Below are 17,802 nucleotides of genomic sequence, written 5' to 3' on the forward strand. Positions count from 1 at the left end.
AATGAGATGTAGGATAATAAACACCACTCAATGTATATATAGCATCATTAAAGACTTTTAAAATATCCAAAAGTTTTGTACAAATGTCTCAATTTTGTGGATATAGTTGAACTTGTGGCACATTATTGCTAATAAATGTGCACAATAAATCTCTATATCCAAATGACTCGTTTAGTAATTCATATATTGAATTCCAACGAGTGGAAACATCTCTTGGAAATCTTTTTGGTCTTTTATTATTTATTTTACAAAATTTAGCCCATTCTTTCATAATTTGGGGATGTCCCCATAAAAATGAAATTGCTTTTTTGATGGGAGAAATAAATTCATCTAGGGTTCTTAAACCATCTTGCATACACAAATTTAATACATGACATGCACACCTAATATGGAAAAATTTTCCCCTAAAATTGGGTTGGCAAATTTTTTTAAGGTCATTAATTGATGCAGAATTTGCAGCAGCATTATCAAAACCAATTAAAAAAAATTTTATAAACTAATCTATATTCTTCTAAAATATTTTTAATCATCCTATAAATATTATCAGCAGTATGTCTCTCATCAAAAACATGAAATGCAATTATTCTTTTTTGCATGATCCAGTCATCACTAATCTAATGACATGTTATGCCCATATATGAATGCATTTGCCAATGATCACTCCAAATATCACTACAAATAGAAACTTGTGCACTCATATTTAAAAAAATTTCTTGTAATTCTTTTTTTCCTTTTTAAATAAAGAAAAACATTTCATTTCAAAGTATTTCTAGGAATACGTTTTGCATTAGGATTTAAAGCATTTTGACAATAATTAATAAAACCAATTTTTTCTCCAAAATTAAATGATAAATGCTCAACACAAATCATTTTTGCTAATTCTTCTTTATTTTTTTATTAGACTATTGAAATAAAGATTGAGATTTAGAATTTGTGTACCTGGATATTTCAGTTTGAGACTTATAATATCCAATTTTGGCCGGATGCTTTTGCTCCAAATGCCTCTTGAATATGCCATATTCACCTCCCATTTTGAACTTATAGACTTGGCCACAGTAATTGCAAATTACATCAAATGTATTTTCAGAACTTCGTTTTTTTGTAAAGTGAACTTTAAAAATACCGGACGTGAGTGCTTTTTTTACTTCATCTTTCTCAGCTTGTTGATTTTGGCCTTCTTGAGTTTGGTGGAATAACTCTTAAACTTCAACATCATTATCATTATCCCCAATTTGCTCCATTATGTTGTCTAAATCAACTGCAGTAAGCTCATTTGGATTTGGATATGTTGATTCACCAACCTTACTTTTCCCCTTGCTACTTGATGAACTTCCAAATCCACTACTTGCCATTTTTCTCAAAAAAAAAAAAAAAGGTATGATACTATGATAAAATTTGAAAAAAAAAAATAGTGTAGAGTTAACAAAAAATAGAAGGTACTAGAAATTTGAAAAAAGAAGTGTAGAAGATAACAAAAAAAAAATTAGAAATTTGCAAACAAAAAAAATGGTGTAAAATTTTAAATTAAAAATTAGAGATAGTGGAAATTTTTATGAGTATATAAAAAAATAGAGTAATAAAGAAAATATTAAATTTTAATGATAGTATAAAAAAATAATAATAGAGTTATTGAATAAAATAATAAGATATAAGAAATTTTTATGAGTGTAAAAAAAAATAAAGTGTAAAAATTTAGAGAATATTGAGAATTAAAGAGAGATTTGAGAATAATTGTGTGGAGAATTTGAGAGATTCGAGAGATTGGAGAGAATTTAAGATTTGCGTGAATGAATTAAGTGGATGAATTGAGGTATTTATAGAGTTTTTATAAATTTTTTATTTCTAAAATTATCCTAAAAAAGTAACTACTTTTTTACTGTTATTAGGGACTAAAGGGTAATTTTACAATTAAAAAAAAAAACTGTAACAGTAACTGTTTGAGATTAAAAAAATAAAAACAATTGATTTTGAAATTTAATAAATGATTATAAATTTAAAAAAAAAAGAAATGACATTTGAATAGACATTTGTAGGTTGCAGGGGTAGGTCTTTGTGGAGTCTTGGGCTTGCGCGAGTAGGTGGGCAGCTAAGTGCGATCTTTGCGATGTGTCTTGTGCGTTTTAATCGAACTGCCGGTTCGATTCGAATTAAAACCATCGAATTAAACCGATGGTTTTAATTCGAATCAAACCGAAAGTTCAACGGTTTTATAATATCTTGAACCTAAACTAAACCATGGAGGAACGATTTAGGTTCGGTTTAATAATGATTTTGATTTTGACCAGTTTCAGTCTGGGTTTGACCGGTCTGGTTTCGGTTCAATTCCGGTTCCAAATCGGACCGTGGCTGTAACACTCCAAATTTTTAAATTTATTATTTTTTTGGATAAATATTGATATTTTATTTTATTTGAATTTTAGGAAATTATTTAAAATTTTTCGGATTTTAGACACCTGGTTCGATTTTTCGAAAATATAAACCTTGATGATTTTTAAAAATTAATTTAAAGACCACGTGGCAAAACTAAAAATATATTTATAGTCTACGTATTTTTCTGAGTTTTCTAGAATTTTTTCAAATTTTTTGGGCCTCGTTTTCGGTCCCAAGGCAGAGTAAAAAAATTCAAAATATTGTATTCCGAATCGAACAGGCCGAATCGAACCGGACCGGATCGGACCGGTTGAATCGGATCGGCTCCTTCTTCTTCTTCTCTTTTTCTCCCGTGCGCGTTTCCTCCTTCCTCTCTTTCTCTCTCGTTTTCTCTCTCCTCTCTCCTTCCCTTGCCGCGCTGGCGCCTGTCCCTAACTGCCCTAGCTCGCCGATCGTCGCCCGGAACGTCGGAAAAAGGCGCCCGAAAAGACGCAACGCGTAAGCGCGCCGCTTCATCTTCCTGGCCAAAATCTGGCCGATCCGGCCACCAATCGGATCAGGTCTTGTGTCTAAATCCATCTACTCGTCGAGAGCTTTCCATAGACACCAAGAACACTGAAATCCATAGAGCGGTTTGTCCAATTTTTATCCGGGAAGTTTTAGCCCATTTTGACTTTTGGGCTAGATTTCTCGCAAACCGTGAACCCCACGAGAAAACTGAGAGTACCGGAGCGCTCCACTCGTCGAGAGCTTCGTGGCGATATAAATTTCAAATTTTTCCGACACCGTTTTTTGGTGAGTCTCACGGAACTTCGCAGTATTTTTTTGAGCATTTAATGAGCTTAGAAAATTTCGTAAAATTTATGTACTAACCCCCGTGTTGTAGGCTTCATGTAGGTATCTTCAATTCGCGGAAATTCGACAGTTGTCCGGATTTGTGAATTTTTTGCCAGACAGACCGATTACCTGAAAAGTCTCCGAATTGGATCGAGGTTTTGGCTACCCCACCATTGTCAGACGTCCCGAGCGCGTCCCCGAAGTCGGAATCGACATAGGTAAACCCGAACCTTACTTTTTCGTAAATTTCTAGTACTTAAATGGGATTAAAAATCCATAAAATATTCGTGGTAGCTCAGAAAATTATGATTCTTTTTTCATTAGCTTAGAAATATTGCTAAGGACCGTGGGGCAAAGTTTTAGAATTTTTAGAGCTTATTTGGTCAATTTTTGCAAAAATGATCAATTATAAGGACTAAATTGAAATTTTACATATTGTGATGGATGACTGATTTGATAGGCCCAGGAGGGGCTGTGTGATATGATTGAGTTGTGAATATATGGGTTGTGAATATAGAAGTGTGTTTTGAGCCCTTTTGCAGGTTGGGTAGGTCCTAGGTATAGAGGAGACTCTGCCGGATTTTCGGCACGACTTAGGACGTATTTGGTCTTTTCTTAAGTCTGTATTGAGTCAATTTATTAAATGATTGTAATAAAATTGTCAGGTGAGCCGTGACAGTCTTTTTCCTCCGCCCAGCCGCCACAGTGACCGCTGTCAAGTCTGTGAGTAAAATATTAATTTTAATTGTAATTTCACTATTATTATATGTTCAAGCATGGCCATGCATCACTTATATGTATGTATTTATGTAGTTAAACTCTAGGCATGTTTTATGTTGCATTCATAACTGTTAAAGTGCCATGGATGTTGTTGTTGTAATTTAGAGCAGTGTGCGTACGTTGACGTGCGTGTGATGTGGTGTTGACTATGGAAGGATCGGTAGACACGGCTTGAGATCTTCGCTAGGACCCGGTCCTTCGGGGTAGACACGGCTTGAGTTCTTTGCTGGGACCTCCGATTTGGTTTATTAAGCGAAAGTCCGGATTGAGTTCTTCGCTGGCACAGGTTGGATTTAAGAGAGTTGTATAGGAGATCAGCTCCCATATATTATGATTGATATTACTTGGTGTGTGAGTGCTCTAAATTACCTTTTTACTGTTATGATGTGAAAATATTGTTGATGTTGCATTTCACACTACAGGGTGCATTAGTTTTAGATAGTTATAGAGATTATGGTTAAAATTGATATTTTACTATCTGAGTCGAACGCTCACTCCTGTTTAATATTTTTCCAGGCCACAGAAGGATATTTTTGAGGTTAACTTGCTTTTCTCCCTCACAGGTCGTCTATTCATGTTTGTGTAATTCTATAAACTTCTAGAATTTCCGCATGTGTCAGAAGTATTTATTGAATTGGGTCTGTAATATAAATTGTTATTTTGGACCTGTAAACTTATTATTTTATGCATGTTGATGGACTGGATGAGGGAGCTGAGCTCCCATTTATTTTTATGTTGTTATGAGTATGTGGAGAGTGAGCTGAGCTCCCCACTTGATATATATTGTGTTTACAGGTCGGGTGAGTCAAAAACTTCCCGTTGAAAGGTCCATTTTATGGCCGGACTTTGTCCGGTTGAATTCTTGAAATTTGGGCCCAAATGGGCCTTAGAGTTGGGTTAATGAATAGTTAGGCTTACTACGGGCCTCGGGGGCTTTAGGCTGGCCCAGGTCCTAATGCCGATCCGGCCCATAGGTTGAGTCGTGACAAATGTGGTATCAGAGATTAAGCTCTAGATTCTTAGGAAATGTTCGTCTAAAATGTTAGGAAGAGTTTACTAGGAGTCACATGCGGAAAATAGGGTCCATGTTCGTCTTGCATTGTCATCTTTGCTTCTAGTTTCTGCTTCATATAATTATGTATAAATATGAGTCTATAGAGCTGTGTAACATGCTGTTTTGAATTTTGTGGGCTAATGCTGCTGAATTTCAGGAAAATGCATAGAAGCAGGAGAGCTACCACTGCACCAGAACCAGATGTGCCTGACGAAGTGTCAGCACAGGATGAGGTGTCTGCCCCGAGGAGGCAGGGTAGGAGGCCTAGAGCTGCTCAAGTAGAAGCGGTGCCAACGGTCGAGATCGATCTTTTATGGCACAGGGTCCCATGGACCCAATGGCAGCTACTTTAGCTGGGTTGCAGAGAACCATCGATATGATGGCGCAGTATATGGTCCACCCTCCACAGCAGTAGCAGTCTACCGCACCAAGAGGAGAACCTTACAAACAGATAATCAATTTCAAGAAGTTGGTGCCTGGTACTTATGATGGGTCAGACGATGCATATCGGTTTTTGGATTCCTGCAGACAAGCAGGAACAGAGTTGCAGTTGACTGATAGAAGACTTTTAGAGTGTATGTAGCATGTCATGGGGCCTATGCCTAGACAATGGATGAATGACTACATATTACCTCGGATGGAGGGTTTGTCGTGGACTCAGTTTGTGGAACTGTTCATCAACCGGTTTGTACCAAAAAATTTCAGAGATCAAAAGCAGTGGGCCTTTGAGGCCTTAAGACAGAATGGCAAGTCTGTAGATGAGTGTGTTACATAATTTTTGGAATTGAGCAGGTATACCCCTACAGCAGTAGCTACAGAAACTATGAAGGTGAAGAGATTCCTAAAGGGGCTTGACAGGAGATATGCAAACCTAGCAATGATGTCGGATCAGTCTTTTGATGTGGTGGTTGATCGAGCCAGATAGATTGAGATTAACTATGCTGTGGATGATAGCGGAAGGGCAAAGAAAAACAAAGCAGAGGGTTCTTCAGGTGTTCCCCATATGGGTGCTCCGGATAGTGGTGGCCAAAGTAATTACAGAGGAAGAAGTAGGAACAAGAAGAGTGATTTTAGACACAAATCCTGAGGGTTGCACTGAGTGCGGATCCAGCGGTGGTCACGATTCAGTGCAGCGATTGCAGGTGCAGGTCAGGATCTTCCTTGGCACCTTGTGCACAGTGTGGAAGAGGACATTCAGGACCTTGTATGATGGGTTCAGGAGTATGCTTCAGGTGTGGCCAACCAGGTCACTTTCCTAGGGAATGCCCCGTGTTCAGTGAGTCACAGATGGGGTCACAGGGTTCTGTTGCAAATGTTCCTCGACAATTGTATCCTGGTGCTTCCAACATGGCGGCGATCGATTCGATGTGAGGGCCGAGGACAAGGGGGACATGGATTTGGAGGTAGATCAGGAGGTAGAAGTCAGTATCAGGGTTCTGCCACTCAGGGTAGGGGTCAAGCTCGGGTTTTCACCCTGACCCACCAGGATGCTCAGGCTTCCAATGCAGTTGTGGCAGGTATTCTTCTAGTCTGTTCTTACGAGGCTCGTGTTTTGATAGATCCGGGTGCTACGCACTCATTTGTCTCCCCTGTGTTTGCCATGAGGTTGGGTAGAAACTCTACCACTTTAGAATGCCCTTTGTCTGTAGCTACCCCGCTTAGTGACAACATAGATGTAGTTATGATTTTTCCGGGTAGCCCAGTAGTAGTGGATGGAAAGATCCTCCCAGCAGACTTAGTTCCTCTATCAGTGATAGATTTCGATGTAATTCTGGGAATGGATTGGTTGGCAACTCATTATGCCACTTTAGACTGCAGGAATAAAAAGGTGTATTTTCACATACCTGGTGTGGAAGAGTTTAGCTTTGATGGTGACAGGAGTGTGGCTCCATATAATTTGGTGTCAGCAATTAGTGCTAGAAAAATGTTGAGGCGTGGATGTCAAGGGTATTTGGCATTGGTGAGAGACACATCTGTAGAAGGTGTCAGCATGGAAAATGTTCCTGTTGTCAGAGAATTCATGGATGTCTTCCCTGAGGAGCTTCAAGGGTTACCACCAGGAAGGGAAATAGAGTTTTGCATTGATGTTGTGCCGGGTACAAACCCCATATCAATGCCGCCTTATAGGATGGCGCCAGCAGAATTGAAAGAGCTAAAGGAGCAACTACAGGAGCTTCTGGACAAGGGTTTTATACGTTCGAGCACTTCAGCCTGGAGTGCTCCTGTTCTATTTTTTAGAAAGAAGGATGGGTCATTGAGGTTGTGTATTGACTATAGACAGCTGAACAAGGTGACTATGAAGAACAAGTATCCACTTCCTCGGATTGATGATCTGTTTGATCAGCTCCAAGGGGCTAGATTCTTTTCCAAGATGGACTTGCGATCGGGCTACTATCAGTTGAGAATCAGGAATGAGGATATATCCAAAACAGCATTCAGGACAAGATATGGTCATTATGAGTTCTTGGTGATGTCTTTTGGACTCACTAATGCACCAGCAGCCTTCATGGACTTGATGAATAGGGTGTTCAAGCCGTTTTTGGACCGTTTTGTCATCGTATTCATAGATGACATTTTGGTATACTCTCAGACCGAGGAGGAACACGTGTGGCACTTGAGGATGGTGTTGCAGACTTTGAGGGAGCACCAGCTATATGCCAAATTTTCAAAATGTGAATTCTAGCTAGAAAGCATCTCATTCTTGGGACACGTGGTTTCTAGTGAAGGCATTCAAGTGGATCCCAAGAAAATTGAAGCTGTAACTGATTGGCTTAGGCCTACAACAGTCACTGTGGTGTGAAGTTTTCTGGGCCTAGCTGGCTACTATAGGCGTTTTGTGCAGAACTTTTCAAGGATAGCAACTCCCCTAACTAAGTTGACTCGGAAAAATGTTCCATTCATTTGGACAGATGACTGTGAGAAGAGTTTCCAGAAGCTTAAGGAGTGTCTAACCACCGCCCCTGTGTTGACACTACCGATGAGTGGTGAAGGATACACCGTGTATTGTGACGCCTCCAGAGTTGGCTTAGGGTGTGTTTTGATGCAGAATGGAAAGGTAGTGGCTTATGCTTCAAGGCAGCTGAAGAGGCATGAGCAGTACCCCACCCATGATTTGGAAATGGCGGCTGTAATCTTTGCACTAAAAATCTGGAGACACTACCTGTATGGTGAAGTGTGCGAGATATACACTGACCACAAGAGTTTGAAGTACATCTTCCAACAGAGGGATTTAAACTTGAGACAGAGGAGATGGATGGAGCTTCTAAAGGATTATGATTGCACCATCCAGTACCACCCTGGGAAGGCCAATGTAGTAGCAGATGCTTTGAGCAGGAAATCTTCTGGCAGTTTGGCTCACATTTCAGCTGAGAAGAGACCGTTGATCCGGGAAGTACATGAGTTGATGGATCAAGGTTTAATCTTAGATCTTTCAGACGAGGGGGTATTATTGGCTCATTTTTCAGTGAGGCCAGACTTGAGAGACAGAGTTAGAGGTTCCCAGCACAGAGACCAACAATTGATGAAGATCATAGAAAGAGTACAACAAGGTGAAGGTGGAGAGTTTGGATTTGCCAATTATGGCGCCCTTATACAATCTTAGAAATGAAATCATGTGAGAGGCACACTATACACTGTACAATGTCCACCCAGGCTCCACTAAGATGTACCATGATGTGAAAGATAGCTATTGGTGGAATGGCATGAAGAGAGACATAGCAGACTTTGTGTCCAAGTGCTTGACTTGTCAGAAGGTGAAGTTTGAATACCAGAGACCGTCAGGGAAGCTGCAAGAGCTCCCTATCCCAGAATGGAAGTGGGAAATGATTACTATGAATTTTGTGACTGAGTTGCCTCGTACCACATGAGGATATGATTCGATATGGGTAATTGTAGACCGCCTAACCAAATCAGCTCACTTCTTGCCTGTAAAAACTATATATTCTGTGGTACAGTACGCCCGGCTTTACATTCAAGAAATAGTCAGATTGCATGGAGTTCCTGCTTCCATAATATCTGACAGAGGGCCCCAGTTCACTTCTCGATTTTGGAGGAAGTTGCAGGAGGCACTTGGCACACAGTTGAACTTTAGTACTGCTTTCCACCCTCAGACAGATGGACAGTCCGAAAGGACCATCCAAACACTGGAAGATATGCTTCGCATGAGTGTTTTGGATTTTGGAGGTCAATGGGATGATCAGCTAGCTTTGGTGGAGTTTGCTTACAACAACAGTTACCATTCCAACATAGGGATGGCACCCTATGAGGCACTATATGGAAGAAAGTGTAGGTCTCCTCTGTGTTAGACGGAAATGGGAGAAGCAAAGGTGCATGATGTAGACCTAGTGCAGTACACTTCAGAGATAGTTTATTTAATCAGGGAACGATTGAAAACAGCTTTCAGTAGGCAGAAGAGTTATGCAGACCCCAGAAGGAGGGGTATAGAGTTTGCAGTAGGCGACTATGTATTCCTGAAAGTTTCTCCGATGAAGGGAGTCATGAGATTTGGAAAGAAGGGCAAGTTGGCACCTCGGTATATTGGACCTTTTCAGGTTACTGATAGAGTTGGAGCAGTTGCCTACCGGTTGGAGCTACCACCCAACCTTTCTCATGTTCATCCTGTGTTTCACATCTCCATGCTCAGGAAATACATTCCTGATCCTTCTCATGTACTACAGCCGGATGTAATAGAACTAAAAGAAAACTTGACATTTGAGGAGCAACCTGTAGCCATAGTGGACTACCAAGTGAGACAGCTAAGATCAAAACAGATCCCTATGATTAAAGTTTTGTGGAGGAGCCAGTCAGTGGAAGAGTGCACCTGGGAGTCAGAACGGGACATGCGTAGCAAGTACGCTTATCTGTTCAATATGTAATCTTGTACTTTATTCTACCTTGTGTAAAATTCGAGGACGAATTTTCTGTAAGGGAGGAAGAATGTAACACCCCAAATTTTTAAATTTATTATTTTTTTTGGGTAAATATTGATATTTTATTTTATTTGAATTTTAGGAAATTATTTGAAATTTTTCGAATTTTAGAAACCAGGTTTGATTTTCCGAAAATATAACCTTTGATGATTTTTAAAAATTAATTTAAAGACCACGTGGCAAAACTAAAAATATATTTGTAGTCTATGTATTTTTCTGAGTTTTCTATAATTTTTTTGAAATTTTTGGACCTCGTTTTCGGTCCCAAGGCAGAGTAAAAAAATTTAAAATTTTGTATTCTGAATCGAACCGATCGAATCGAACCGGATCTGATCGGACCGGTCGAATCAGACCTGCTCCTTCTTCTTCTTCTCTTTTTCTCCCGTGCGCGTTTCCTTCTTCCTCTCTTTCTCTCCCGTTTTCTCTCTCCTCTCTCCTCCCTTTGCCACGCCGCCGCCTCCCCTGCCACCCCAACCCGTCGGCTCCGGTTCCCAACCGCCGCCCGGAACGCCGGAAAAAGGCGCCCGAAGCGACGCGGCGCACTTCGTATTCCCGGCCAAAATCCGGCCTATCCGGCCATCAATCGGACCGGGTCTTATGTCTAAATCCATCTACTCGTCGAGAGCTTTCCATAGACACCAAGAACATCGAAATCCAACGAGCGGTTTGTCCAATTTTTGCCGGGAAGTTTTAGCCCATTTTAACTTTTGGGCTAGATTTCTCGCAAACCGTGAATCCCACGAGAAAACCGAGAGTACCGAAGCGCTCCACTCGTCGAGAGCTTCGCAGCGATATAAATTTCAAATTTTTCTGACATCATTTTTCGGTGGGTCCCATGGAACTTCGCAGTGTTTTTCCGAGCATTTAATGAGCTTAGAAAATTTCATAAAATTTATGTACTAACCCCCGTGTTGTGGGCTTCGTGTAGGTATCTTCAATTCGCGGAAATTAAATTTTCGACCAGACAGACCGATTACCTGAAAAGTCTCTGAATTGGATCGAGGTTTTGGCTACCCCACCATTGTCAGACGTCCCGAGAGCGTCCCCGAAGTCAGAATCGATATAGGTAAACCCAAACCTTACTTTTTCGTAAATTTCTAGTACTTAAATGGGATTAAAAATCCATAAAATATTCGTGGTAGCTTAGAAAATTATGATTCTTTTTTCATTAGCTTAGAAATATTGCTAAGGACCGCGGGGCAAAGTTTTAGAATTTTTAGAGCTTATTTGGGCAATTTTTGCAAAAATGATCAATTATAAGGACTAAATTGAAATTTTACATATTTTGATGGATGACTGATTTGATGGGCCCAGGAGGGGCTGTGTGATGTGATTGAGTTGTGGAAATATGGGTTGTGAATATAGAAGTGTGTTTTGAGCCCTTTTGCAGGTTGGGTAGGTCCTAGGTATATGGGAGACTCTGCCGAATTTTCGGCATGACTTAGGACGTATTTGGTCTTTTTTTAAGTCTGTATTGAGTCAATTTATTAAATGATTATAATAAAATTATCAGGTGAGCCCAGACAGCCTTCTTCCTCCACCCAGCAGCCACAGTGACCGCTGTCAAATCTGTGAGTAAAATATTAATTTTAATTGTAATTTCACTATTATTATATGTTCAAGCATGCCCATGCATCACTTATATGTATGACAGATTTAAGGTTTCTTTGAATGACAGAGCTTATGAGGTTTTTGTTGAGTTGATTGCTAAAACCTTAAAATTGCCGAATGATGGAAATAGGATTTCTGTTCATAGAGATATTGCTAGAGTTCCAGGTTTTAATTTGATTGAGTTTGAAAGTGAAGTTTTTCCTGCCAACACTGCTACTAGTGAAAAATCCGCTAGCACTAAAGCCCTTCAACATATTAAGATTATTCATAGTATGGTGAATTATATATTTTGTCCTAAATCTGGCAGTTATGGATATTTGAGTTATTTGGATATGTGCATCATGTGGCATATTGTTAATAAAGTGAGAATGAATTTGGCATATCTGATTTTCAAGAATATGTGTAAAGCTTATGGGATTGGTAAATTACCCTATGCACACCTCTTAACTGCCTTGTTTAGAGAATTGGAGATAAATGTCTCTAAGGAGAGTTCTAGGGCAGATTTAATTGTGCTTAGAGAAATTCATTCTAATAATGATGGCAGAAAGAAACGTTTTGAAAAAGGTGGATCCTCTAAAGCCAAAGTTGATTCAGATTTCCAAAGTGAGATTATGAGTGAGCTTCAAGGACTAAGAACATTTATTAATGAGAAATTCAGTACACAAATCAGTCTATTGAACTTCTGAGGAAATTTGTGGATATTGTTGATTACAAAGTAAGTCATTTACTTACTCAAAATGAGGAGTTAAAGAAAAAGATTGCAGATCTTAAGAAGGTATAGGGAACTGATTTTGCAATCAGAGTTGAGATTGATGTAGATGCAGATGATTCTTCTACTCATGATGGTAGTGCATTTGATCATGGTAATGTTGAGTGTGGAGGCACTGGACTTGGTGAGTCTACTGTTGCTATAGAGCTTGAAAGTGAACAGGCTGTAGAACTTATAGTTGAGCCTACTGTTGAACTTGAGAGTGAACAAATTGTAAAACCTATAGTTGAGTCTACACAGAAGAAGGAAGACTCTCTAAAGGATCAGCAGGAGAGTGCTCCACCAAAACCTTTGCAGCTGAAGCTTATCAGGCTAAGAAGAGCAAGAAAAGAGTTAAGTCTACAGTGTCCAATCCATATTAGATTTGGCTGCTGCTCTTCAAAGCCCATCTAATGAGGATGAATCACAGGCGCATGATTCTTTGGCTGACCAAATTTCTCAGCCTCTTGCTGCCAAACCCTCCAAGAAGAAGATGGTGCCTTCCAAAGCTATTCAAAGGAGCAAAAGGCTTAATGTTTAGAAAATGATATGCTTTTTTAGTTTACTAATATGTTTACAACCGTTGTTGAATGGTTTTTCAGTTTGCTACTGTTTACCTTACTGATTTTCAGTTTGTGCTTACTTGGTTCTTTTTAGATTAATATCTCCTATTTCCTTTTTAGCTTATGACAAAAAGGGGAAGAATGGATGTGTGCTTTTGTTTTGGGAAATTGGATGTGTGCTTATATTTTGAAAATGGAAGTATGCTTATGTTTTAGAAGTGTGTATGCAAACTATTGTGGCTTATGTGTGAAAACTATTAAGTTTAATATTTTGCATATTGAAACTATGGATATCTCATGAATATTTCTTATAGCATAAATTCAGGGGGAGTTTTGTATAGCTATTAATACTTTTACTTTTTAAACTTGTGTGCATACATTTAGGGGGAGCAATTCCCGCATACTAACATGCTTGGTTATACATAAACTTATGCACATTTTTACTTTTTCTTGATTGATGATTCAATTCAGTTTTGTCATCATCAAAAAGGGGGAGATTGTTGACCCCGTGTAGCTCAAAATTAGCATTGATTTTGATGATAACAAAACTCAAATAGAATCTATCTAACTCAATTTTAAGTGATATGTAGATGCTTTCTCTTATTCATGAAGAATCTTTGAGGTTGCATCTAAGGAGGAAGAGCACTCAAAGGCATCTCAAGATGAATCAAAGTTGAGAAAGAACAAGTTTATGAAAGCTAAAACTCAAAGTAAATGTATGAAAGTCATAGAGTTAGGAATTGAGTCTTAGGACTTGTGTAAAAAGAATAGATAAAAGTTTTAATCAAATGGAGCTCAAAATTAATTTTTCTTTTAATTACTTTATAAAATTTTCTCTCATCATGACCTTGGATATTGCTATTGAAATATATATATTTTTTTAAGTTCTAAATTAGATTTTTAAATATTATAATTTGAAACAGGCATCTGGTCAATTAGTTTGCTAACTTGTTTGCTAAAATATTAGTTTGCTAAAATTATAGTTTGCTAACTAGTTTACTACCGTAGCAAAAAATTTTATTAATTTGCTAAATAATCAGAGTTGCTCTACTTCATATAAAAATATAAAATAATGGCTATTTTTCCTAGAACAGAGTGTATAATGTTTCAAAAAGGTTTTAAACAGTTTAAAATGATTTGAGACTATAAATACACATTCTTTACTTCATTTTACACTTGATGAAAGCTTACAATTGCACTCCAATCTTGATTTTTCATTTATTGCTTTCATTCAAGGGCTTTAAAGTGTTTGAGCTACCATTGGCAAATCAACTCATCTCTTCTTTATAGTTTGATTTGCATTGAGTGAGAGTGAGTATTAAAATATTAAATTGCATTTAATCAAATGGAGCTCAAAATTAATTTTTCTTTTAATTACTTTATAAAATTTTCTCTCATCATGACCTTGGATATTGCTATTGAAATATATATATTTTTTTAAGTTCTAAATTAGATTTTTAAATATTATAATTTGAAACAGGCATCTGGTCAATTAGTTTGCTAACTTGTTTGCTAAAATATTAGTTTGCTAAAATTATAGTTTGCTAACTAGTTTACTACCGTAGCAAAAAATTTTATTAATTTGCTAAATAATCAGAGTTGCTCTACTTCATATAAAAATATAAAATAATGGCTATTTTTCCTAGAACAGAGTGTATAATGTTTCAAAAAGGTTTTAAACAGTTTAAAATGATTTGAGACTATAAATACACATTCTTTACTTCATTTTACACTTGATGAAAGCTTACAATTGCACTCCAATCTTGATTTTTCATTTATTGCTTTCATTCAAGGGCTTTAAAGTGTTTGAGCTACCATTGGCAAATCAACTCATCTCTTCTTTATAGTTTGATTTGCATTGAGTGAGAGTGAGTATTAAAATATTAAATTGCATTTAAGAGAGGTTGTACAAGCACCTATTGAAGCTTGAGAGTGTGAGTGCTTGAGATAGCACTTGTCTAAGGACCTTGGTAAAAGCTTGGTGTTGAAAAAGTTGTAAAGGGCTTTTGGTCTCTTGCCTTTAAAAGAGCAAATAGTGGAGAGAAGACTCAAGAGGGTTCTTTGAAAGAGTGGATGTAGGCTAGTTAAGCCGAACCACTATAAAAATTATTGTGTTTGATTTCTCTAACCTTAATCTCTTTACTTTTGTGTAATTTAAATTCTATGCATGTTATGTAAAAAATTGCTATAAATATTGATTGAGGCTCGAATTGCAATTTAGAGACACATTCTTGAAACACATATCACTTTTACTATATGTATATAGGAGCACCTAGTTGAACAAAGCCACAATTTTTTATTAGGCTACAAGTAAGGGTCGAAAAATTGGTTAAGTAGGATTTACCCCCCTCTTGGACTATTTTGGGACAACATATAGAATTTATAAAATTATTTTATTTCATTTATTAACAATATAAATGAACAAAATTTATTTATAAACTTAATTATTAAAATTCTAAAATTAAGTTTATTTATTTTAATAGGCTTAAATGACTAACAGACTTTTTTTAAGAATCTAAATAGCCATTTTTATTTAATTTGAAGATTTTTTTTTTTGAAATGAATTTGGAGATTTAATAGTATTAGGTTTAAAGATTTAAACAGTCCAATTGATTTGATTAAGGTTTATGGTTTAAGTGACATTTTTGCCGATGATACACTACTGTTTGGAAGGGCATCTTGGACGGAGGCGAGGAACAATCTCCAAATTATTGCATGGTACTCGGCAGCAACAGGACAAAGTGTGAATTGTCAAAAGTTTAGCATCTTGTTCAATCGTAGAACACCCACCAATTTGAGGAACCATATTCTCTCCTTGTTCCATATAGGAGAGATGAATTCGGAAGACCATTATTTGGGTATGCCTTCATTTTGGGGAAGATTAAAAGTGAAGGCTTTAAATTTTATTAAGGGAAAAATTGCAGCAAAAACACAGTCTTGGAAGAAAAATTGCTAAGACATGGAAGCAAAAATTACTATCTCAAGTAGGTAGGGAAACTCTTATAAAGGCAGTGTTGAATGCTATTCCTACCTACTCCATGGCCGTCTTAAAATTTCCTCGAAGCTTCTGCAAACAACTAAACAGTCTTGTTTCTACTTTTTGGTGGGGGAGGAGAGATCAGGAAAAGGAGTTGCACTGGATCAATTGGAGTAAAGCTTCTCACCCAAAGACAGGAGGGTTAGGTTTCAGGGATTTCGGATTGTTCAACTTAACTTGCCTAGCTAAACAATGCCGGAGGTCGAGCAGCTTATGGGCCAAGATCATTAAGAGTTTATATTTTCCCCATTCAAATGTCCTTTAAGCCACTGAAGGAAGGAAACTCTCATGGATTTGGAACAGCTTATTATTTGGAAGGGAAGTACTGCAAGAGGGGTTGAGAAATAATATATGTGATGGTAGGAATACATTAAATTGGTTTGATCCTTGGGTGCCTACTGTCCCAACCTTTAGCGTTGATAGACCCTTCAACTGTCCTCTTAATATTAATTTGATAGCTAATCTTGCAGACCAAGACAATCTTCAGTGGAAATCCAACCTGATTGATAGTTTTCTTTCAGAGGAAATGTCGATGTAATAAAATCCATTCCTATTGCACCTACTAGTGTTGAAGACACTATAGTTTGGCATTATGACAGAACGGGTGTGCATTCAGTGAGATCGAGTTATAAAAGGCTAGCAGGAAAAGTTAGAATTAATGATCAAAATCAGCCACACTCTTCACAAACAAATTTTGCTAATACTTGGAACTCTATATGGAAGCTCTCGGTTCAACCTAAGATAAAGTTTTTTTTGTGGAAAGCTATGCACAATGCTTTGCCCACTTGAGATAACTTAGCCAAGAAAGGAATTCCTACTAGTGCAGTGTGTCCAGTTTGTAATAATTGCATTGAAACTTTAGAACATGCCCCATTTTGGTGCGATTATGCTAAGCCTCTTGGTTTGCAATTCCTTCTTCCTATAAACCTGAAATGCGAGGCTTTGCTTCCTTCTCTGTTTGGTGGACCGCCATGTCCCAAGAGTTCAAAGCAGATCAGGAGTTATTAAATCTTATTGCTGTGATTTGCTGGAATGTGTGGAAAGCTAGAAATTGGGCTACTTTCGAGCATACCAACCCCAACCCGATAGCTCTGTCAAAGAAGATTATGCACTTCTTCTCAGAAATGTGTCATGTCTTAGAAATGAGCCTTTCCCAACAGGTTTTTGCCACTCATCCTCATCATCAAATGATTTGGACTCCTCCGCCTAGTGGCTTTCTCAAATTCAACTATGATGCAGCGTGCAATGAAGCTAATTCAATGGCATCAGCGGCAATTATTGTGAGAAACTTTAATAGTCATCTTGTAGATGGGAGTGCGATGAATTTCCATTGTTCCTCCCCTCTTGCAGGTGAAGCAACTGTTCTGTTGAAAGCTTTAAATGTAGCTAATTCTATGGGAGCTCAGTCAGTGATCATTGAAACTGATTCATTAATTCTATATGAGATGGTTGTAAGCTCTCAAAAGCATCAAAGATGGGAGATTAGAGCTTCCCTTAGTGCTATCAAGGCGCTAATGCCTTTGTTCCAGTATTTGTCCTTCTCCTTTGTCAACTGGAAGGCAAATAGAGCAACAAATTGTTTATCAAAGCTTAGCGTTAAAGCCATTCTTCCTTGTAACTGGATAATGGTGCTTCCTCAGGAGCTCAAAAACTGGTTGTCTTTGGATGCCTCTTTTGCTGTTTGATGATTGCTATTGCAGTTCAAAAAGAAAAAAAAGTTTAAGTGACATTTAGCTTATTTCTGAAGACTTAAAAATAACTCCATTACCACAATCTATCTCTCTGCTGGAAGTCAAGTTTGAGTATCCATTACCACAATCTATCTATCTATAAAAAATTCTTGATAAAAAAATCTATCTATAAAAAGTAAATTT

The 17,802-nt window shown here is 37.8% G+C and overlaps 1 protein-coding gene across 1 annotated transcript; it reads left to right on the forward strand.

Moving 5' to 3' along the window:
• The first annotated feature begins 16,860 nt into the window (after positions 1–16,860).
• LOC131170207 (uncharacterized) lies at positions 16,861–17,613 on the forward strand. Its single transcript, XM_058129278.1, has one exon. It carries the CDS (start codon positions 16,861–16,863, stop codon positions 17,611–17,613), a length of 753 nt encoding a protein of 250 aa, XP_057985261.1.
• Positions 17,614–17,802: the final 189 nt, after the last annotated feature.

The sequence above is a fragment of the Hevea brasiliensis genome, chromosome 11 (genome assembly GCF_030052815.1).
Source record: "Hevea brasiliensis isolate MT/VB/25A 57/8 chromosome 11, ASM3005281v1, whole genome shotgun sequence".
NCBI classification, from domain to species: domain Eukaryota; kingdom Viridiplantae; phylum Streptophyta; class Magnoliopsida; order Malpighiales; family Euphorbiaceae; genus Hevea; species Hevea brasiliensis.

Excerpts from the sequence above, each read along its gene's own strand:
- LOC131170207 (XM_058129278.1), top strand. The coding sequence starts at position 16,861 with ATGCGAGGCTTTGCTTCCTTCTCTGTTTGGTGGACCGCCATGTCCCAA.